At 41.4% G+C, this 24,571-nt stretch overlaps 1 protein-coding gene across 1 annotated transcript in view; it reads left to right on the top strand.

Annotated features, from left to right (window-relative positions):
• Positions 1-24,571, top strand: part of COL21A1 (collagen type XXI alpha 1 chain) — a 169,406-nt gene that overhangs the window by 60,732 nt on the left and 84,103 nt on the right. Inside the window, exons 10-11 of the mRNA XM_052648985.1 lie at positions 14,296-14,349; positions 14,441-14,494. Of these exons, the coding sequence (XP_052504945.1) occupies positions 14,296-14,349; positions 14,441-14,494 (108 nt within the window). The remainder of the gene's footprint in view (positions 1-14,295; positions 14,350-14,440; positions 14,495-24,571) is intronic.

Genomic DNA, 24,571 nt, shown 5'->3' with positions numbered 1-24,571 from the left:
TCGTTCTCTTGATCTGCACCTCAGCCGTCTGGAGCCAGTGTCCTGTGCGTCCTCACCCCGCGGCTCCTCAGGGTGCGCCCCGGGGGGCTGCAGTGGCTGCCGGCTTGATGGTGGGCATGGTGTTTCCACCTGGGTCCCTCAGGGCTCACTGTCCAGGCAGCTGGAAAGCAGTGGCTGCAGCAGCCTTTGTTTCCTGATACGGCAGGTGGCGTTTTCCAGGCACATTCACATTCCGTGCCTAGGGTGTCGGATTTGCTTTTCATACTTTTTATTTTGCTGTGCTGGGTCTTCACTGCAGCGTGTGGGTTCTTAGCTGCGATGCCCGTGCTTCCTTGTGGGGTGCAGGAATGTCCCTCGCTGTGGTACGTGGGCCCAGGAGTCCTGGCGCAGGGGCTCGCCGGCTGCGGCGCATGAACTCGCTCGCTGTGGCGCATGGGCTTAGTTCCCCTGCAGCGTTCAGTTTTCAGTCACGTGAGTGGGAATGGGCCACCATGGAGGAGGTTCTTTCAGGATTGGGAGGGCGGCCTGGATTAAGGGCCATGTACCGACGAGGGAGGGCATCGGAGGATGAGATGACTGGATGGCATCACCGGTGCAATGAACATGACCTCGGGTAAACTCCGGGAGAATCTGGAATGGTGAGGACAAGGAGGCCTGGCGTGCTGCACTGCACGGGGTGGCAAAGAGTCAGCCACGACTGAGAGACTGAACAGCAACAGCAGTGCAGAAGGAAGTGCTCAGAGTCGGGAGTATTTTTAACGTGAAACTGAGCAGACTCATTGTCAAGTTAGACGCGAGGCCGGAAAGAGCCCCGGAAGCTTCACAGGCGTTTAGCTTGAGCAGCGCGGTGAGTTTGGGGGCCCGTTTCTGGGCTAGCTGAGAGAATCTCAGGACTCTTGAGTCAGAGAGAAGTTGGAGAATAAAAGCACTCAGGCTCTGTAGCATGTGGATGTATCTGAACCCACTAGCGCTAGAGATGATTCAGGGAGTAAGTTCAGATCATTGGAGAAGAGAGGGGGGCAGGAGGCTGCGCTTAGGGCTCTGTTCCAGAGGAAAAGAGGAGGAGGATCCAGCCAAGGAAACTGGGAAAAAATGGTCAGGGAAGCAGGAGGACCACTGGGAGACGATGAAGTCAGGAGGACCACATGGAGACGGTGTCCTCCCAGAAGTCAAGTGAAGACTGAGTTTGAAGAAGGGGGCAATCCTTTGTGTCATTCCTGCCTTGAGGGTGATAAAAATGAAGTTTGTGCTTAGACTGCTGAATTTGCTTTTTAAATTTTTTTTTTTTTTTAATTGTGGCTGCGTTGGCTCTTCACTGCAGCATGCAGGCCCTCAGATGTGGCGTGCTTGCTTCTCTTGCTGCGGTGCAAGAACTTCTCTCACTGTGGTGCAAGGCCTCAGTGGTTGTGGCATACGGACTCTCTAGGTGTGGCACGTGGGCTTAATTGCCCTGTAGCATGTGGGATCTTATTCCCTGACCAGGGATTGAGCCTTAATCCCCCGCTTTGAAAGGTGGATTCTTAACCACTGGAGTGCCAGGGAGGTCCCTGGATTTGCTGGATAAGTGTCATTGAGGACCTTGATAAATGAGGTTTCAGGGAAAAACTGAATAGAAAACTGGATTTGAGAGAGGTAAATCAGGAGGTCAAATGGTAACAGGGATACAGATGCTTCTGAGGGGTGTAACAGGGAAGAGAGACCTGGAGGATATGGGATGAAGGGGTTTTGAAAATGAGGCATAAGGGGGGAAATGTGATTTGGGAGATAAGGGATATTTGCAGGAAGAAAAGACTTGGGTAGGTAAGGGCACTGGTTCCACTCACAAGAGGGAGAGTGTAGCCTGGATAAGAGTCAAGGCAGGTAAATATTTACATGGGGGCAGAGAGCCAAGCCACTCAGTACAGCAATAGCTGGGTGTGAGGATGAAATGTTTATCATCAGAGTGCTTCTATTTGAGTTGAACGAAATGAGTAGATTTCAATCCTAACATCTCCCCCTTTTCCTTTATCCACTCCTGTTAGGTACGTGTCATTTCTCTTATAACCCACCCCTTCCTGAGAATAACTGCATGTGTTGCGTGACCTCAGCACACTCCCTCGCCCCCACTTGGAGGGGGGAGTTCCACTCTGATCACACAGGGGGAGGTGGGCTTTATGAAGACGAGCTGTCTGCCTGGAGACCCCTTCCATGGGACATGCTATTCCTGTTGCTGGCAGGTGCAGTGTGGTCCCGGCTCCAAAGCAGAGACATTTCACCTGCTGACCCTTCCCAGTGATGAGGAGCTCCCCAGACAAGATTGCCATTTTATTCAGGCTTTTGTCTTTTTAGTGGTTACAAAGTCCTGGGAAGTATTGAGAGGTGAGTGCATTCCACAGGTTATCAGTTCTAGTTTGCTCTTTTACCACTGGAAATTAGCTACAAATTGACTTCCTAGTTGGCAATAGTAGTAAAGAACCACCTGCCAATGCAGGAGACTCAAGAGAGGCAGGTTCAAGCCCTGGGTCAGGAAGATCCCCTGGATGAAGAAATGGCAACCCACTCCAGTATTCTTGCCTGGGAAATTCCATGGACAGAGGAGCCTGGTAGGCTACAGTCCATGGGGTCACAAAAAGTCAGACATGGCAGAAGTGACTTAACATGCACACAGCCTGGTACAATAACTTTGGATGTTATACATGTGACTCTCATTTAAACTATACTGGGCTTATTGTCTCATCTCATTCAGTACATGGATATTTGTGTTGTGTGTGTGTGTGTGTGTGTGTAGCTGCACCTCTGTAGTGTCTGACATTAAATGTTAGACACTATCAGGTAATATCTGCTGTAAGAGAAAGAACAAACTTACTGCAACAGACAGAATAATGTCTACATCCTAAACTCCAAGCCCTGTGAATGTGGCAGCTTACATGGCAAAACAGACTTTGAGATGAAGACATTTTCTTGACTAATCTGAGTGGCCCAGTGTCACCACCGTGGTTCTTATGAGAGGGAGGCAGGAGCGTCAGTCAGAGGAGGAGATGCTGTGGGTGATGGAAGCAGGGATCAGAGGGAAGCTGCCCTGAGCCAAGAGATGCAGGCAGCTTTTAGCAGCTGGGCAAGCGAAGGGACAGATTCTCCCCTGGTGTCTCCAGAAGGAATGCAGCCCCAGTGACAACAAGAATTTAGCTCCCTACCTTGGACTGCAAGGAGATCCGACCAATCCATTCTGAAGGAGATCAGCCCTGGGATTTCTTTGGAAGGAATGATGCTAAAGCTGAAACTCCAGTACTTTGGCCACCTCATGCGAAAAGTTGCCTCATTCGAAAAGACTCTGATGCTGGGAGGGATTGTGGGCAGGAGGAGAAGTGGAACAACAGAGGATGAGATGGCTGGATGGCATCACTGACTCAATGGACGTGAGTCTGAGTGAACTCCGGGAGTTGGTGATGGACAGGGAGGCCTGGCATGCTGGGATTCATGGGGTTGCAAAGAGTCAGGGCACGACTGAGCCACTGAACTGAACTGAATTGAAGACCCACTATGGATTTCTGACCTCTGGAACCAGGAGTGTGTGTATGTTAAGGCACTCTCTTTGGGGGAATTTGTTACAGCAGCCATGGGAACTGATACACTACCCCCAATGTTGTTTACCCAAAGGGATACCATTTTCTCCTAAATATCTTCCCTACCCCTGTCTTTTCTCCTCTACAGGAGATAGGAGGTTGGGTGGCCAGGCAGTAGGAGAAAGTGAGTCTGGGGCCAGAGCAGCTGAGGGTCATTAGTGCGTGTCCAGGGCCAGCGGTGGAGTGGGGCGCGGTGGGTGGGGCTCTGGCTGGTGGCTGAAGCCATCTGGCCAAGGAAACTTGGATGGAACAAATCGAAGGGAATTCTGCTTTGTTTGGATTTGGTTCTGTGCAACCCCCCTCAATCAGCAATTTGAATCTTTTTCACATTATAACGAGGCCAAGTCAACTGAAGCTTTAAATAGGAAATTATTCCACTCTGGAGAAACACTAATTTTCATCAGGAAAATGCCTTCAACCCGAATTAAAGAGCTGCCTTCAAATCCCTCCACTGCTTTCTCATTTCTCTATCAGTTAAATGACTCCTCTCAGCACAGTGTCTGAACGTATTACTATTTTACTGTTTCAACACTATCAAAAGAGAGGCCCAGGAAGTATTTATGTATCCTCTTAGGTACTTAAGAGTAGGACAATTATTAAAGGCTCTGCAATGCTATGAACATTGGAGTTTTTTAAAAGAAGGCCATTTGGGGGAAACATAATGGGGCTACTTTGTGATATTGTAGAAGTTTTTGTTTTTATGGTGTTTGTTTCTGTCTTTTTTTTTTTTTTCTGTCATCATTAATTCCTCTTCATGAAGGAAGGTATTTCCCTGAACCTAAAGCCCTGGTTAGTTGTTGGGAAGATCTGGAGCCGTTTTGCTGTCTGCTTTTGAAAGTTGTTTTGCTTCCCTGGGTCTCAGCTTTTCTGTCTGGAAAATAAGAAAGTGGTGCCCAGTGAGGCCCAGTTTCTCTCCAATGCTGATTTTCTAAGATTTCATCAAAGTCATCACATTTGCTAAGAGAGAAAGTTGAGCTGGACCAAACTTCAGGTTTCTGGACAAGATTCTCCATATGGGCCTTCAGAACTGAGGGCTTCCCTGGTGTCTCAGATGGTAATGAATCTGCCTGCAATGTGGGAGACCTGGGTTCAATCCCTGGGTTGGGAAGATCCCCTGGAGAAGGAAATGGCAGCCCAATCCAGTATTCTTGCCTGGAGAGTTCTATGGACAGAGGAGCCTGATGGGCTGCAGTCTATGGGATTGCAAAGAGTCAGAAGAGTGAGCGACTAACTCTTTCCAGAACTGACCCAGGAAGGTGACCGTGCACTCCTTCTGCTGGACAAGTGTGCTCGGTCCAGAGTCAGCCGTGGGATGCAGTGCGTCCCCCAGCCCTGCCGCCCTCAGCCTGTCCCCGAGTGGTCCACAGATGCCAGAAGAAGGGTGGCTTTCTCCAGGGATTAGACCTTATAGAAGCGGCAGTTAGCACAGACGGGGAATTCCAAACTACAGGACCTTCTCCAGCCACACATAGCGGGGTGGGGCAGGTCCTCCAGATGAAGGTGGAAGGTCGGCGGGAGGAAGGAGGGGTCTCTTAGAGCCTGCAGGCCCTTGTGACCACTTGACTTTGGTTTCAGTTGGAATGAACTTAAGAGCCTTGGGAGGGTCTGGAATAAAGGATTGATGTGATATCAGTTATTTGTAAAGGAAATGACTCTGACTTCTGAGTTGAAAATGGAAATTGGACTTAAGGGTGATAAGGGCAAAAGCAGGGAGATGAGACAGGAAATAGTCTAGGAATGAGACGAAGGTGGCTGGCATTGGGTTGGTAGGAGTGAGGGGAAGGGAACTGCTTATCTTCTGGGGATATTTTGAAGTTAGAGCCCCCAGGATTTACTGATGCATCAGACATGAGTTTGTGAAAGAGCAGTCAAGGGTGAATCTAGTGAGATGTAGAAGGATGGGGCAGAGAAGACTGGGGAAGGGGAATCAGGACTTTGCTTTTGGACAGATCAGATGTTTACATTAGGTGTTCAAGCAGAAATTGTAAGTGGATGACTGAACATAAAAGTCTGGCATTCAGAGGGAGTTCTCTTTTTATGAACTGTCCTTTCTTGTATTTTGGATTGCAACTAATGCAATTCTTGTACATTAAGATAATGAATTCTTTGCTATAGATGTCACTAGTTCTCTTTATTTGGTTTACAAAAGAGGAGTAAAATTTCCCCAGGGTTTTTTTTTTCCTTTTTTTTTTTTTTTTTAGCATTTGGTACTCTATGTTCACTGACTTAATATGATTTTCAAGAATTTTTGATTCTTGATTTCATTTTGGGAATTTATTTTAGCGTTTGGGTTGACATGAAGCTCCAAATAGCTTTGGCGAATTTGGAGGATGGCTATTCTAACAGACTGAATTCAAACAGAATATTTGTCTGGGACATGGCATTTAAATTTAACCTTGTCAAAAGAGGAATTAACATATGTAATGTGTGACTTAAAAGGCTAATATGACTTTTGGCATTGTTGGTAATATATGATGTGAATATTAAGAAAGACTGCAGTCCTGCTTTTGGAGTGCTTTTGGTTAGAGGTACGAAGGAACTGGAATTCACTCAGAAGAGAGTCAACTCAGAAGACAGTCTTGGGAGGGGTGAGGGGGTTACTGAGCTTCAGGCGTAATCCCAGCGAGGACGCTCTTCTCAGTTCCACAGTTCTCCAGAGTGGCGGTAGAGAATAGGAGGAAAGGAACACTAGGAAATAAAAAAATACAATAAATAGGAACACTAGGCTTACAGAGTAAGCTTGGCAGGGGGGCGGGGATAATTAGTAATAGGACCCAGGAGGCAAGCTTTTTATGCTTTTTTCTTTTCAGACTCTGAACTGAATATGGTACCAATTGTGTACTCAGTCAGGAGCTGTCGGGAACTGGAGGCTGGGTGCTGTGGAGATGGGGGGTCTGGAAAATGAGAGATGTTAGTGTACAAGTCAAAGGAATGCTGTGATGTAGTTTGGGAAAGAGAATGACAGGAAGTGGACTTGTTATGAAGGGTTGGGGATGTTCTAGACGGAACAGTTTCTACCTGAGCTCTCCCTTCCCCTCAGCCTGTGTTCCTTGCCAAACATGCTCACGGTCGCACTGTCTTCCGATGCCACTAAACACACGCACACACACGCATCCTCAGGAGTCTCACTGATAAGCTCAAGTATGGACTGTTTGCCTCAAATGAAGTATCCAGTGCCTGGGCCGTTTATCTTCCTTTTTCTAATAAAATGGTACATAAAACTCACCTCTTCTATAAAGCTTTCCTAGACAATGCTTAGTGGATTAGCTCATTCATTTTTTTTTCAACACACCCCTTATGTAAATTTCACATATGAATCTTTCCATGTTTATCTCATGCATCTCTTAAATAGATTACAATATATTTTGTATATTATAGGTAGTATGTACAATAATAATTGTACATAATCATTATAGATGTGAAAGCTATTTGTATATTTAATTAAATTAAGGAATTGTTTGGTGACACATTGAGCACTTGTGATTTTTATTTTGGCACTTGTGATTGTAAAGGCCAATTCATGCCTACATTGTATCTTCTTTTGATTATAATCTGTCTGATTATAATCAGAGCTGTTTCCACTATTATTTTTAGAGCCCTAGGTAGTGGTGACTAGTTGGACACAATGTTTATATGTTTGTTTGTTTATTTGTTTTTTCATTCTTCCTCTCAAATACTAGGTATTTCACTGAGTGTTCTTCTAGGGTAAGGGAATATAGTAATGAACAAAACAGAAAAAATACCCTGCTGTTTTGGACCTCACATACCAGTGGGGAGAGACAGATAATAAATTCACAATTATGAAATAATAAATAAGCAATATTAGATGGTGGCAAGTACTATGAAAAAAAGTTAGCAGCAGAGCAAGAAATGGAGTGAGGAACTATTGGTCATAAAGCAGAATTGATAGAGATTATAATAATTACTTTGGGATTATAAGAAGTACTAAAATGGTACCAGTTACCTTTAAAAGTTGTGCATTCTCCTTTTGAAATAAGCTTAGTATAACTTTAAGTGTAACCTCATTCAGGGAATGAAGTAATTTACCTAAGTTTAATTGAATCTGTGAATCTGAGAACAGAACAGAGCTGTATCTGCAGAGATTATTTGTCAAAGGAAGGCAGTGGTTAGCTCAAGGCAAATTATAATGGGAAAGTGGATGGTGTTGTTTTATGATTATCATTCATTCCTTTATCTAAGGCAGGGAGAACTAGATTTAGATTAAGTTTCACTTGCAAATGTTGCTGCCCACTCCCCACCTTTGGATGTTTTAATGAATTTTCAACTTTTTAAAAAGATGGTACAAAAGTGCTATGCATTCAATAGAAATTGCACTTTGAATTTTGATCTTTTCCTGGACTAGTGATATGCAGTACAATGGTTTGGCCCAACTGTAGGCTAATAGAAGTCTTCTGAGCCTGGTTAAGTCTTCTGGGCTACCCATGATGTTAAGTAGGTTAGGTGTATTCAGTGCATTTCCAGTTTATGGTATTTTCAATTTAAGATGGGTTTTTCTGGACGTAATCCCATTGTAAGTCAAAGAAGATCTGTATAGTAAATGTAACTTGCTTTCATTTGAATTAGAAATTCTGTTTTTTATTCCTCAAAAGCATATAACTTCTTTTTTCTTTGTAAGTCAATTTTATAGAGCTATAGATTGTTTACTATAAAATACAGATACACTCATTTCAAGTCTTGACAAATGTATGCACCTGTCTAATCACCACTCTAATCACTATTCTAGGTTTCCATTCCTCTAAATTGTTCTCTCTTGCCTCTGTGCAATCATCTCTCCCTTTCTGCCCTGTATTAAATAGTTCCATTGATTCTATGCCCTTCAATGTTAGCCACCAACCTACTAAAAATACTTCTGGAAGTAGGTGGATTATAAAAAAAACAAGTCTTCATAAATGAAATAGCCTTTTCAAGCTCTAGGCTTTCTTCCTGTGACTGTCATTCGATTTACTTTTTTTTTAGTCCATAAAAATATTTTTCTAATGATTGTGCTGCTGAATAGTTGATCACCAATTAAACTGTTTTCCCCCCAGAGGCCATCAGTCAGTGGCAGGATTAGCCATCTCTCTGCATGAGCCAGAAACCTAGGCTTCATTCCACACATTCCAAACCCCTCACCCCCTGTTCCCCACCTTCAGGTTAGACGAAACACCCCTGAGTAGGTTTGGGTTCTACCTCTCATCCTTTCCCCTTCAGGAAGCTTCCACTTTGTCTTCATCCATTTCCTGCCCCCTCTCATGTGTCCTCCAAGTAAGCTTTGCAGAGCTCCAGTCTGATTGTGTGACCCCCTGGCTGAGCGGCTTGGATAGGGATCGAAGACCCTCAATGCTGTGCACTTGGCTTCCGTCCACCCATGCCGGTCCTGTTTCAGAGCCTGCTTCCTTGTGCTCTCTCTTCTTTCTTCTCATGGATGTGGCTCATCCTGTCCACTGCCTGGCAGGCTGAAAGCCTCCTTCTGATGCACTGTGCTTCCTTGACTATCCCTTTGAGCCTGTCTCTTCAGGACGCTTCCCTGGACTGCCTACCTTACACCCCCCATAGCATCATGGTTCTTTCTTAGAGCTCAGTGTGTGTGTAATTTGATAGATATTCATGTGATTTATTTATCAAGTCATTTTAGCAATCAGTTAAAGCCTATGAACTGCTTGGCTTTAGTGACAAACTAATTTCTATAGTAGATATACCTGGAAAGACAATTTTATGAATATTGCTAGAATGTAGCTGTGTAGAAAATTTAGTTGTGTGTAGAACTGAGTTGCCCAGAAGAATCCACGGCACACATTAAAAGCATATACTTGATTTTGGTTGCCTAGTTACCCTGGCTGGGTATCTAAGCGACTCTATTGGAAATTTGGGAAACACGGAAGAAAGTTATGTAATAGTATAAATTTTAAATCACGTTCTTCTTTCCATTTAAAAATGGGAGTGACATCCAGAGAGATTTCTCTAGATTTCATTCTCATTTTTAAGTTTAGAGTATTTAAGGGAAACCAATGACTATCCTCATTACTGAAACAAAATTAGACATTTAGATTGGCAGAATATTTTATGCTATGATTAGAACTGGGCTCAAAAGAAACTGTGACCCTTGCACAATGATTTTATTTTCTTAATTTCCTTTTCAAAGCTATACATCTTTCCTGGAGCATCAGAACTCTGAATCATGGAAGAAAGTAAATTGGTTCTCTATTCTTCAACCCTGAAATTTGGCAGCAAGAATATTTTTTCCTAAAAAATGACTCATTTACAAAGAGACTTTGTGTGAACGTGGAAAAGACTTTTATACTCAGAAATCTTGCAGTTGGGGTAAGGGTGGGTATTTGGACGTGCTAAAATTGCAAAAGGGCAAAATTAATGTTGAGTAGTATTAATTGGTTGATGATAATGTGAAAGTTGCGGTTCTACAAGAAAACACAGAAACACCTATATTCTTAAAAAGAAAAACTCAGTAACCTATATGAAAAGCTTATCATTTATCCTGTTTCAGGGCTTTTTTTTTTTTTTTTTTTTTTTGGTTTTAATGTACCCTGCTATGAGTCAAGCAATGTTTTATTTCTTGCTCCTCTTGGAAAGTGTTCTATGTTGTAATATTCCTCCCTGTTAACCTTTATTTTCCTGATTTTTAGTCCAAAATTTGTTTTACTGAATTTCATCCAACTTCTCCTGGTGATTTGCCTTGGGATCCCCCAGGTCGGATGTGGTTTTGGTTTTTCTTTATTTTGTTGCTAATCATGTTTCCTCTAGCACGAAAATAATCCTTGAGCTTCTTGATACAATTAAGTTTTCAAGAATGCATCTTGTATGTGAAGAAAACAGCAGTAAGCTGGTTCTTATATAGTGGGAAGCACTGATTATTCCTGTGCTGTGGTTTTTCTAAAGACAAAGCAAACAGGCCCCTGGAAACACAGGACTTGGTTACATGTTCAGCGTCGGATCTGTACCTGTGCTGAGGAGAGCTTGAGGCGTGACCTGATGCCCCAGGCTCTGACGGTGGCCGTTAAGGCTAAAGAATAAGGTTCTGCAGAAGCGATCTATGGCTTTGTACACAGTCACTGAGCCTGAAGAAAAGAAAGAAGCTTACCTTTGCTGAGGTTCTAACACCTGCCAGACATTTTCACCTGTGAGTCCTCCGTTCATTTATTATTATTCCGGTTTATGGTCAGAAGCTGAGGCTTAGCTCTGTAAAATGGATTAGCTGAAGTCCCGCAAAAAGTCAAGGGAGGAGCAAAAATTCAGCCCCAGGTCTTTTCCAGTTTTGAAATTCATTGTCTTTCCACTTCACTGTGTTGCCTCCCAGGACTTGAGGATGTGATGAGTGTGCCTGAGGTCACATTATGAGTCAGAGGTGAGCTGGGAACACTGTCTGGGGTATCTCCACATTGCCTTAATCCATTAAAATGTAACACATTCACTTACTCCTTCCTCAGAGGGGAGAGATGCCATGGTGCTTTTGATCTACTAAAGATTAACTTTCTGATAAAAGTAATAAAGCACATATGACATTTGGCTTGACTTTTGAAAAAAAAATGTGAAAGCAAAAATTCATTAAATGAGAACCATTGCTGATGACCAATCATTTTGATACATAGTCAATTTCCATGGTGACTTTCTTTTGAGGAATTTTATTAACATTTCTTTCCTCTGGGTCCTCAGAATTCTAAGGAATTTAAAACAAATCTGGAGACTTCCCTGATGATCCAGTGGTTAAGACTCTGTGCTTCCACTGCAGGGAACATGTGCTCAGTCCCTGGATGAGGAACTAGGATCCTTCATGCTGTGTAGCCAATGATTATAATAATAATAATACCAGTGCATACTAGGCATGCAATAAATGTTAGCTATTAAAAATAAAGCAATAAAAATATGATCGAATTAGTCTGGCACATGGAGTTCTTGAATCTGAATAATTGTGCTAGAGTCCTAGGACCGGATGTGTCACGGAGCATTTTCTGATGAGAGGCACATTTCTACCTGCTTGGTATAGTTCCTAGCTATGTAACTTTTGACAATTTCTCAGTTTCCTCATTTGCAAATGGGGATAATGTAGAACCGACCTTAAAAGGTGGCTGCGAGGATTAAGTGGATTAACATATATGAAGTATATAGTCTAGAACATGATTATACTGTATAAATCATTGGTACTATTATTTTTTTTCCCCAATAATAGTAGCATGTTGTAAATCATGTCACTCTCTCCATATGGTGCACACAGGGTTTTGAAGGATGTAAGGAGCACCCTGAGTGGTGGCATTTTTAAGGGACCTGGTTCTGTGTAGGCACGTGCTAGCAGTGGCAGCTGAAAAGCAATTCCAGGCCCATCTGATTCCAAAGGTAGAGAGAAGGAAATTCAGTGATGACTAGAGTGGCAGAGATTCCAGGCTGAACAAGCTGTGTCCATGGCTTTTCTTTCTCCTCCCTGATCTTGAGAGCATGGACCACGTGGTATTACTACAGTTTCAATTCCAGAAGCCACACAAGCAAACGTGGTTCCTTGGGGAAAGAGATTTTTCACACTTGCATTCTGTGTGGATGACTTGGAGGTGAATTTTTCCAGCGTCTGGTTGACAAAGTGTGCAGCAGATGCTCTGTTCAGTGATATATAGAAACAAATGATCCTTTGTCTTTCATCTCAAGGGGCAAAATCCAGTGACACAGAGACAGTGCCATCCTAAACAGCGAATGGTGGGTTTAGAAATTGCAGGTTGCTTTGTATGCAGTTTGAAGAGGTTTGTTTTGAGACTTGTTCATGCGGTAAAGTAAAATGTTTAAGGATGGGGCCAGTGGACTCAAGAGAAATATGTGAGTTTAAGGAATACTGGAGAAAACATAATGATGCATTCTGTGAACAAGCAAATGGGGAAAGACTGATGGTTGGTGCCAGAAGTCATAGTCACCCCCATTCTGGGAGTAGCTGAGAACATTTTACAAAATGAGAAAGTATATAAAAAGAGAAAAACAATAATTGGAGACTGATCTTTCAGAGGCATCGTTATTGTTGCTATTATTGTTATCAGAGTTAGCAAAGGATAGTGAAAGGAATATTTGAAAATTGGAATGGAAAAGCAGGGACTTATGATGTCTCTAAAATTGCAGCTGAAAATGTACTGACACGTGAGTGGGTGGATACAAAGATCCATGCAGACATTCATGAATAGCCACATGGGAATGAAGCTTTGGGGTTTAAGAATTAGGGTGTTATTGGAGACATTAATGAAATCTGTGTCAATAACTGTTGGCAATAGAAAACTGTACTTGAACAGTAAGAGCTAAGAAAGACGGGATGTGAATAAGAGAGGGAAATGTTTGCAGGTGCCAGGTGGTCCAAGTCAACCTGACACTGATCCTGGGAAACTTGGGAAAGTGTTGAGGGTCTGAAGTTTGTTTTGGAGTTCAGTGGCCATGCAGGGAGTGAAGATTGAATAGTCTGCATCTGTCTGAAAAAGTGTTTTACCAAGTTTCCAAATTCTGGAAGGATGTGTAGGACACAATGGATTTGAAAGGCACCTTAGCAGACAGCTCAGCCTTGGGAGGTGGAGGGACGCATCATAGCCATGTTTGTGGGGTGAACTTTCTAAATAGGCAACCCAAAGTCTGTTATAGAGTTATCCTGAAGAATAGCATTCATCCAGGTATAATTTATTGCAGATGACCATAATCTGGTTTTTCCAGTGGTCATGTATGGATGCGAGAGTTGTACTATAAAGAAAGCTGAGCACCAAAGAACTGATGCTTTTGAACTGTGGTGATGGAGAAGACTCTTGAGAGTCCCTTGGACTGCAAGGAGATCCTACCAGTCCATCCTAAAGGAGATCAGTCCTGGGTGTTCATTGGTAGGAGTGATGTTGAAGCTGAAACTCCAATGCTTTGGCCACCTGATGCGAAGAACTGACTCATTTGAAAAGACCCTAATGCTGGGAAAGATTGGGGGCAGGAGGAGAAGGGGACGACAGAGAATGAGATGGTTGGATAGCATCACCGACTCAATGGACACGGGTTTGGGTGGACTCTGGGAGTTGGTGATGGACAGGGAGGCCTGGCATGTTGTGATTCATGGGATTGCAAATAGTTGGACATGACTGAGCAACTGAACTGAACTGATAATCAGGTAGTTTTAAAAAGTGTCACACTTGTTTAATCCTCCACTCCTAGGTGCTTTTCTTTTGAATACATTGAATGTATTTCTAATGTGCAGAACATTTCTCCAGGAACTCTGAACATTGACTCTTGTTCCCATGTTAGTTACCTATAGCCATTTATCCATCTCTCTCTCTCTGTATTTCCCTCTCAAAGCCTTCTTTTGCAGTGAAGCATTTCTCAATAATTTTATTGAGCTAAAGATATTTAATACCATTTTCCCCAAGACTGGACGATGTGCATTCCTTATTAAGCATTTGCCCCTTTGTAGTTGTGGTTTCTTAAACTTCTTAAACAGTCATTAAGTGAAGTTGTAGGTGTGAGAAATGTGAGAAAGAGTGAATTCTGAAATGGAAGGCTGGGAATTTCCTGACAGTCCAGTGGTTAAGACTCTGTGCTTCTACTGTAAGGAACACAGGTTTGATCCCTGGTCGAGGAACTAAGATTTCGCATGCTGCGCGGCAAAACCAAAAAGAAAATTGAAAGGGAGGGTTGCCCTTTGTGAATATGATGAAATAATTATTTCTTGTTTCCTTCTCTTCAGGGATATCAGGGAATAGCAGGATCACCAGGTGTTCCAGGATCCCCGGGAATACAAGTACGTGGTCTGTGTCTTCATATTTCAGAGGTACTGTTTCTAGTGAACCAAAGAACATAACTAACAGATTTTTATTTTGTGGTTAATTTAGGGAGCACAAGGACTGCCGGGTTACAAAGGAGAACCTGGGAGAGATGGAGAAAAGGTAAATACACACAAACAAAGTTGTATCTGGTTGTTTCAGTCACTCAAAGACAAAGGCTGTTACCTGTGATGACCCCCATTCAATGGTGTTCATCTTGGTGAAGTCCAAGATTTTGGCTCAGAAATGTCAGGGACCACTGGCTGATTAAGCACACAGGAGGCTTTTATCACCAGAACAAAGTGGTTGTCCCTAGATGGCCACTGGCAGATGGCACAGGTATTGGCATTGCCCTGATGCCATGTTCTCTCTCTCAGTTAAGCTCCATAGGGAGCTGCCTTCTTAGAAAGAAGAGAATTATATGAATGGAGTTTGTTCCCATGTTAGTTACCTATAGCCATTTATCCATCTCCACAATCGAAACCCGTTTTAGTCTAACTGAATGGACTTCTTTCTCCTGTAGGGATTCTGTGGGTGCAGACATTTGTCTGACTTTCCTTTTCTATAGCTCTGAGATTTGCCATGTTTATTTACTTACTTTTTGTTGAGAGTTTTTTTTTTTTTAAATTTTAGTTGCTTGGGGGTATTTAATTTATTTATTCATTCTTTGCTTAAATTGGAAGAACCATGTTCTTTAAATTTGTTCAATATATTATTACCTCCCCAAGGATCCAGTCCTGGATCCAGGAAGCTGGCCCATATCCAAGATGGCCATTTGGATTTGCTCAGATCCCCAAGATGATTTGTTGGGTTAATTCCTAAAGCACAATCTTATTTCTGCATTCTTTGAAGGCTCTTCTGCTGTTTGCACCTGATGAAAACTTGTGCTTAATTTTTTAGCTACAAGCCTTGCAAAATGATTGCCTTTTAAAAACAGGGTGCATGGTATTCATGCCTGAGAAACACTGATCTGGACTCCATCCATTTTATATATTTGTGGTTGTTCATACTGGTTATAGGAAATTGTAGCTGCTCAAGTACTATCTCTGGATGGACCCTCTGGCAGATCTCATGATGGGGGTGCTGCTTTCAAGCTGTTTGATCTTGGCATGTGATTTGATGTCTTTGAACCTTATTTTGTTTGTTGAATCAATGGGGATTTCTTTATAGGTTTATATCACAAAATAAGTGTGATAACATATGAAAAATACTTAGTGTGGTTCCTGGTACAGGATTTTACTTAAATAAATGTTTGTTGTCTTATTGTTCTGGTCTGTTTATCAAGGAATGAGGTTGTGGTTGGGTTATTGCATGGGGGTGGCTGGCATGTGTCCTGGGCAGGAAGTATTAGGGCAAACAGGATAGTCAGTGACCGGAAAAGATACAGAGAAGGTGGCATCAGTCAGGGCAGCTCTGTAATGTTGTGGGGAGCCAGGGAAGACAGAGCAACAACAGCAGTTGATGGAATTCTTGAAGAAATGGTACAAAATCTTCCTGCCTCTCAAGGGACCTGGGCCTCTGTGAATGTTTTTAGCCACTGGCAACCTCTGCCTATTTTAAATGATGAAGGTGTTTCTTAGGAGGTGATGGAGAGCAGGCCAGGCCCACAGGTATGGAGATGTTTTATATTTGTATGCTCTGGGCTATCATGAGAGACCCCCAACTCCTCTACAAGAATGAGAATGAGGGATCCCATTGGGAAGCTGCAGATATTTGTTCCGAGACCACGTGCTGGGCACCTCATTCTAGTCTAGTGTACAGGATCATTGCTCTTTCTTTAATGTGTTTGCAAGTAGCCTGATTCAGGCATGGGGTGAATATTTAAAAGTATGCATGCATGAATAAATGTATTTAGGAATGGATAAATGAATATATTTATTTAAATATTTTTGTGTTGACTTGGGTTTAAATGGTGGATTTTTATTCATTGACCATAAAAGAATTGGAGTAAAACACCTTATTTAAAAATAAAGAACAGCAATCTACAAAACAAACAGACTCACAGACACAGGGAACAGACTTGTGGTTGTCAAGGGGGAAGAAGGATGGGGGAGGGAGAGAGTGGGAGGCGGGGGTTAGCAAATGCAAGCTCTTATAAAAACAGGTATAAATACAAGGTCCTACTGTACAGCACAGGGAGCTATATTTAGTATCTGCTGATAAACCATAATGGAAAAATATGAAAAAATATATATATATACACACACACACATACATATATGTATATATGTATAGCAGCATCAGTTTGCTGTACACCAGAAACTAACACAGCATTGTAAACCAACTATACTCCAATAAAATAAAAATTTAGGGGAAAAAGAACAATAATTCTATTAGTTACCTCTTAAACTACCTGCTGTATCATTTTGAGTCATTGTATTATCTTTAAAATAGAAGCAAGTGACTCTCACAAAGCCATATATTCTAATGAAGAAAACAAAATGAATAAGATGTATATTTATATAAATTTCTCTGCTTTCAGCCTAGTAGTGATTTTGTTCAGTCTTGTTTTCTGAAGTTCATTGTTTGGGCGTCAGTTCTGGTGGACATAACTATGGGCCTAAAATCCCAATGTGTTGCCCCTAACTTCCCTCCTGACATCCTATGTGGCTGTGAGAATATCTTTACTGGAGAGCTACAATAGTTTAGTGAGTTAAAGGCTTTTCCTTGGTTCTTTCTCCAGAATGTTCAGCAAAGGGAAGGTTGAAAACATACCCTGGGGATGGCCTTGACTTGTGGTCGATCAGGGCATTTTTTCCAGGCATCACCCATGGCCTTCAGGGGATTGTTCCACATGTGCTGTTCCCTGTTGGGATATTTTCCCAGAATAATTTCCATTTTGTGGATTTCCACTGAAAACTCCCATGGGAGTTTCCACTTAAGATAATTAAAATTATATGCACTTTCTTGCTGACTGTAACATTTGTTCCTCACATATCAGGCAAGAGAATGTATATAGATTTTGTATGGTTTCTTTTTCCCTGAATTTAGAAAATTAAGAGGACATCTTATCCACCAAATGGTCTTCAGTTGATGACTTTCGGTCCAAAGCTATTCTTTGGCCTCTAAGAAATTTTAACTACTTCAAAGCACTTCCCCAACCTTATGGAAGCCTAATACATTTAAATCATGTGGAGAAATATATTTTGTTAAAAAACATTAAGCTGGGTTGATTAACTAATGTATATTTATGGGTTTTCTAATTGACAATGAAACTTGGCATGGCAAATGCAATTCTGGAGACACAGGAAGCATTAATAATTTTTTTAAACTAGCCGGACTTTGTTCAAATTCATCATTTGGTTTTTCAGGGTTTAAGAAAAAATATATCTTAATTCTAACTAAGGTTATCTTTATGGTACCAATTATATACATTTTGTTTAGCATTTTCATGACAGCATCAAACACTTGAATTGTCTTTTCAGAATCTCTTTGTCCACTTGGTCTCAGCATCATATCAGCGTATCATGTGATAAGCGAGCCTTTCTTAGATGAATAAGCCTCATTATCTGGGCTTTGAAAGGCAAAAGCTGAAGTGATGTTACAGTGATATCTATTACACAATCAAGGAATTCCAATATATATATGTTGCGAATAGTAATAAAGGACCAAGCTGAAAGGGTTATTAGAGAATAATATTTTAAAATTCAGCATTCCAGTGGCTTTACTACTTCACCTCTCATCTCTAGCAATGTTCCTGTAGATAAATTTTTTTTTAAATAAAATTGAAACAAAGCCAGTAGTGACATAGGAGGGAGAAATAGAACTGGCTTAGGAAGGGGCCACTTTTTACTTCTTTCTTCTTCTTTTTCCTTCTTTCTTAACTAGGGAGAGTAATCTGCCCATGTAGATTTCTGATAGCCCAGTGGCCCAAACATGGGTGTGTGCACATGTGTGTTGCACGGTGGGGGATGGCTTAATACAGTGACAAGTTTCAGGCTGTACCCTGAATTCAGACTGCTTCACCTTCCTAGTCATGCTTCTTAATCTCTTTCAATCTGTTTTCCCAAATCTAGAAAGTTGGGCTATAAGTATTTCTTCATAGCCTTGTTGTGAAGACTAACTAAGGCCATGCGTATGTTTGACCAGAATTAAACACTGTAAATTCAGGATGATGACCACGATCATCATTGTGATTTGTAAACTGCCAAAAAAAAATTGTAAATTAGTTTATCCATTGTTTCTCTTAGTGTTGGACTGCACCTTCAGGAATACCTTAAACCTTGCTTCACTTCCTTACCCTCATTGATGTGTGTGTCCCTCTATTCCGCCCTCTCTTCTGTTGCCATGGATGAACTATCCTTGTGTAATGCCCAGCCCTCCTACGTGCTCTAGGTCTCATCCTTCTCCCTTCCTGTGTTATTCATTAGTCCTGCTCTTCTGTGTCACAAGCTTTTTCTTTTTTTAAAAAAAATGTATTGAAATAAAGTTGATTTACAATGTTGTGTTGATTTCTTCTGTACAGCAGAATGACTCAGAATGAGCAGAATGACTCAGCGGTGTGTATGTGTGTGTATATATACATATATCTTCTATGGGCTTCCCAGGTGGCGCTAGTGGTAAAGAACCAGCCTGCCAATACAGGAGACATAAGAGAAGTGGGTTCGATCCCTGGGTCTGGAAGATCCCCTGGAGGAGGGCACGGCAACCCATTCCAGTATTCTTGCCTGGAGAATCCCCATGGACAGAGGAGCCTGGTGGTCTATAATTCACAGGGTCACAAAGAGTCAGGCATGACTTAAGCAACCTGGCATGCACGCATACATTTCACACGATGTGATATATGTAAGCATTCTTTTTCGTATTCCTGTCCATTGTGGTTTATCTGCAGGATATTCAGTACAGTTGTCTGTGCTGTACAGTAGGGCCTGGTTTATGCATGCTGTAAATAACAGTTTGCACCTGCTAATCTCAGACTCCTGCTCTATGGCTCCCCTAGTCTCCCCCACCTTGGCACCCCCCAGTCTGTTCTCTGTGTCTGTGAGTTTGTTTCTGTTTCATAGATAAGTTCGTTTGTATCACATTTTGGATTCCATACATAAGCTATATTATATATATATATATAATATTATATTTATATTCCACATATAAGTATATGTCTTTCTCTTTCTGGCTTACTTCACTTAGTGTGATAATCTCTAAATTCATCCATGTTGTTGCAAATGGCATTATTTCATCCTTTTTTTGCTGAGTGATATTCTATTATAGATAAACAGATAGATAAACCCCATATCTTCTTTATCCATCCATCTATGGATGGATACTTAGGCTGTTTTTATGTCTTGGTTATTGTACCTGGCACTGCTGTGAACGCAGGCGTGCAGATACTTATTCAAATTATAGTTCTGTCAGGTTACATGCCCCGGGGCAGGGTTGCTGGACCACATGGCTACTTTGTTCTTTCTTCATTAAATTTTCCCAATTGCCCAAGTCATGACCCATCAGAAACGTACCAAGGTAAATCCACTCCAAAGCTTCCTTCGGCTGCCCCCTATTTTTCTGTTTCCCGTCACAATGTAAATACTCAAAAACTCTCCTGAACCCCGTCCAGGAGGTCGCCCATGCCAACCTTATGCTTCATGTTTAGATCCTTAGTTTCCCCTCTCTTTGAAAGCCGGGAGTCGTTGTTTTCAGGTATCTCTCTTTATCTGTGTCTCAGCAGCATTTGACACAACTGTCTATTGCCTTCTTTTTGGAACTATTGTTCTCCTGGCTTCTGGGACCACATGTTCCTAGGTTTTCTCTTGCTTTCACTGGTTCCCTTTTCATGATTTAATTGCTGTCATCTCTCTCTGTTCTCTAGATACTGTGGAGTCCCAGTTTCAACCCCATGCCCTTCCTCTCCTCCAATAATACCTTACTATTCTATTATTATCAAATATAAATGAATATGAATATCAATTTATGTATCAAATATATATACACATCAGTGATAAGCGTATATTGGAATCGTTGTATGCTGCGGCTTCCCAGGTGGTGCTAGTGATAAAGAACCCCCTTGCCAATACAGGTTAATGTAAGAGACGTGGGTTTGATCCCTGGGTCGGGAAGATCCCTTGGAGGAGGGCATGGCAACCCACTGCAGTATTCTTGCCTGGAGAATCCCATGGACAGATGGAACCTGGTGGTCTACAGTCCATAGGGTTGCAAAGAGTCAGACATGACTGAAGTGACTTAGCATGTATGCATGCCTAAGTAAATGTTATAAATCGTAGAATAAGTCATAAAGTATTATTGAATATCTACACACACTTTTTTCTTAATGCAGTATTTTGTGTCATCTGAATCTGGAGAAATCATGAAGTTGTTATAAGCAAGGACTTTTTAGAAAAACTTTCTCTCCTTTGTAGAGCAGAAGTGGCACCACAGTTTCCTTCTCTTCTACCTCCTTTCCTTAGAAGCTTTTCCTCCAAGGCAGCAGGACCCTCCAGAAATCTTATCTGGAGTCAGGCTTGGCTGAACTTCCCTTCCATCTGTCCATGTGGTGCTGACCTGTGTGTTTTGTTTTTCCCTACGTCTGCAGATGCTTTTGCAAACTCTCGATTGTTTCCTGATCCTTCACCCTCTTTCCTTGTAGGGCACTATAGGGGATTCAGCCTTTCAGTTCATGATAAAGAACCGTTCATTCTATGTCCTGCCTCATTTCTTAGCTGCTCTGCCACTTCTTGTCCTGTTTCCTTTTTCTCTGCCATCATTGGGAAGCTTAAAACTTTTGTTGAGTTTTTACAAAATGTTTCATCTTTTCTTGATTTCAGACTCTTATTTCTTGTCTTCACTTGAGTGTGCTCTGTGTTGTGGTCACTGATAAACTGTGGCAGGGATGCTCCAGAAGGCGTAGTCCAATGGTGACTCCCAAGCCCAAAGGAATGCCCCTGTTAGAGAGGGAATGTACTAGTAGATTTAAACAGCTACCAGTAAATCATTATGGTCTGAGCCCATGTGACACTTGGTGTCTGCTTTTATCTAAGAGGATAAGAAACAAGAAGAGGTATAAGACTTATACTATCTTGGATGCCTGAAGGTATACTGTTGTGTGTATGTTTTTCTGTTTTATTTTTAGACATACTTGCGTGGATGGTATCCACACGCATTCTCTATCACATGCCTCTTCACAAAAAGTCCTATAAGGTTAGTAGCATAAATCATGCTTTGCCCATTTTACAGTAATTGTGAGCTAGATGATCCCTATTTTACAGGTTTGAAACTGAGAAATGAGAAACTTGTCATCTGCCTGAATTTTCTCAAGAATTAGGGGTTGAAACAAAATGTCTTCATCTCAGTGTGGCTTTCCTTTCACCCTTTTTTTTTTTTTTGCTTTGACCAGAATCTTTTTTAAGATTCTGATTATTTCTTTTTTGCTCTATTAGTTGCAGTATGGAAAGGCCTGTGTGCAGCTGAGGAGAAGGGGAGGGGTATGGTTTGCATTGATTGTGCCATGCGAGTGGATTCATAATCCTACTTTTCTATGTGTACCTGTAAGATGTTTCTGCCGTATCTCAGAAATAAAGGCTTTAAGAAAGAAAAAAAAAATCACTTTTGAGAAGGAAGGGATTGTTTACTTTAGATCTTAGTTCATCAAATTTTTAAACTGCAAAATCTTCGCAGTGAAAAAATTTTGGGCATGTAGTCCCATGTATATGTATGAATTATACACTGTGCTACTGAACAAAGGATTATATACATTAAAAACACAGATACATGGAAAGTTTAAAAGAATGAGAGTTTTAAAATATTAGTTTTCATATTTTCTCATTACTCAAAGATATCATCTCAGCTTAACTTTGGAGACTGTGACTCTCAATCAACCTATCAGATTGACAGTCTCATCAAAGGCATGTTCATCAGTCATAAAAGGGTTGGAGGTAACCTGGAGAAAATGGAACTATTTTACTGCAAATCTTGGATTCTCTTTGATTCTAATCTGTTGTAAACTAAGTGGAAACCAAGAGTGTAACTCCTCAAAATAATTATTTTAATGGAATTTTCTTGGAGGACTCGAGTATTTACTGTATTTTAGAAAATGGAAGCATTTTATAAATTCAATAAATTATCATGAATCATCATTAAGTCATCAGCTAGGACAGAGTAGGTTATGCTGCAATGACAGACAAATCCCAAATGCTGATGCCTTAAAGCAAAAGATTTATTGTTCATTAAATTAAACTAAGTTCTTAGCAGACTCAGGCTAACAGAAGTTTCACTCTCTAGATTATAACAAATTATGCTACCAGGTCCCTGGAGAATCAAACAGCTGTTCTTAAACCACTTCCATTCATCATTATTTAGCCAGATCAAATTTTGTAAACCACACCAACTTCAAGTGGCAGACAAGTGTGATTTCCCCCATAAGCTTAGAAGTAGAGAGAATATAAATATTGCTAAATAATGATCACATCTACTAAGACAAAATAGGAGTGCATCGAGAATGGATGTTTTTCTCAAGGAGATTGGAGTCTAATAAAGCACATGACCCATACAAAGAACTATTCTAAGAGAGATTATTGGCATTATGTGTCAAAGATGAGAGTTGAAAAAACTCAAGAAGTTTAGTGGAAAGTTGAAAATTCAAAAAGGCTTTGTGAGTGAAACTGTAAAGAAGGTTAATCACAGCTATAGATTTATAGGAGCTGTTTTTTTCCAACTTAAGAAACCTCTAACTTAGGGGTGCTGTGGTTCCTTAGTGTGGGTATATCATCAAGACTGTAATGATCATCTTTGTATGTATTTCTCAGTAAATTTTTCTGAGTATATCCATAGGAAAATTTCTCAGAGGTGGAATTGATTAGAGAATCAAAGGGTTAAATTCATAACTAAATTTTAATGCAAATTGTTTACCTTCCAGAAAGTGTGTATTCCATCAACAAGTATGTGGAAAATATCTTTTCCCACACTTTTTTCAGCACTGATACTCATTAAAATTTCTGATTTTAATTACTATACGTTCAAAATGATACTGGTTTGATTTGTAATTCATTTTTAGTGAGTAAGGTAAAGTACTCTGTCATGTGATTTTGGAAATAGTATCCAGTTTAGTTCAGTTCAGCCACTCAGTCATTTCTGACTCCTTGTGAGCCCATGGACTGCAGCACACCACGCCTCCCTGTCCATTACCAACTCCCAGAGCTTACTCAAACTCACGTCATTTGAGTCAGTGATGCTATCCAATCATCTCATCCTCTGTCATCCCCTTCTCCTCCTGCCCTCAATCTTTCCCAGCATCAAGGTCTTTTCAAATGAGTCAGTTCTTTGCATCAGGTGGCCAAAGTATTGGAGTTACAACATCAGTCCTTCCAGTGAATATTCAGGACTGATTTCCTTTAGGATGGACTGGTTGGATCCCCCTATAGTCCAAGGGACCCTCAAGAGTCTTCTCCACCACCACAGTTCAAAAGTATCGATTCTTCGGTGCCCAGCTTTCTTTACAGTCCAACTCTCACGTCAATACATGACTACTGGAAAAACCATAGCTCTGACTAGACGGACCTTGTCAGCAAAGTAATGTCTCTGCTTTTTAATATGCTGTCTAAGTTGGTCATAACTTTTCTTCCAAGGAGCAAGTGTCTTTTAATTCCATGGCTGCAGTCACCATCTGCAGCGATTTTGGAGCCCAAGAGAATAAAGTTTGTAACCGTTTCCAATGTTTCCCCACCTACTTGCCAGGAAGAGATGGGACCAGATGCCATGAACTTACTTTTCTGAATGTTGAGTTTTAAGCCAACTTTTTCACTCTCCTCTTTCATTTTCATCAAGAGGCTCTTTCATTCTTCTTCGCTTTCACCCATAAGGGTGGTGTCATCTGCCTATCTTAGGTTATTGATATTTCTCCCAGAAGCCTTGATTCCAGCTTGTGCTTCATCCAGCCCGGCATTCTGCATGTTGTACTCTGCATATAAACTAAATAGGCAGGGTGACCATATACAGCCTTCATGTACTCCTTTCCCTATTTGTTGTTGTTCCAGTCCAGTTCTAACTGTTGCTTCTTGACCTGCATACAGATTTGTCAGGAGGCAGGTCAGGTGGTCTGGTATTCCCATCTCTTGAAGAATTTTCCACAGTTTGTTGTGGTCCACACAGTCAAAGGCTTTGGCATAGTCAATAAAGCAGAAATAGATGCTTTTCTGGAACTCTATATTGCTTTCTCTATATTCCAGTGGATGTTGGCAATTTGATCTCTGGTTCCTTTACCTTTTCTAAATTCAG

Source organism: Budorcas taxicolor, chromosome 11 (assembly GCF_023091745.1).
Source record: "Budorcas taxicolor isolate Tak-1 chromosome 11, Takin1.1, whole genome shotgun sequence".
NCBI lineage: Eukaryota > Metazoa > Chordata > Mammalia > Artiodactyla > Bovidae > Budorcas > Budorcas taxicolor.
This window is presented reverse-complemented; position numbering and strand designations above follow the sequence as displayed.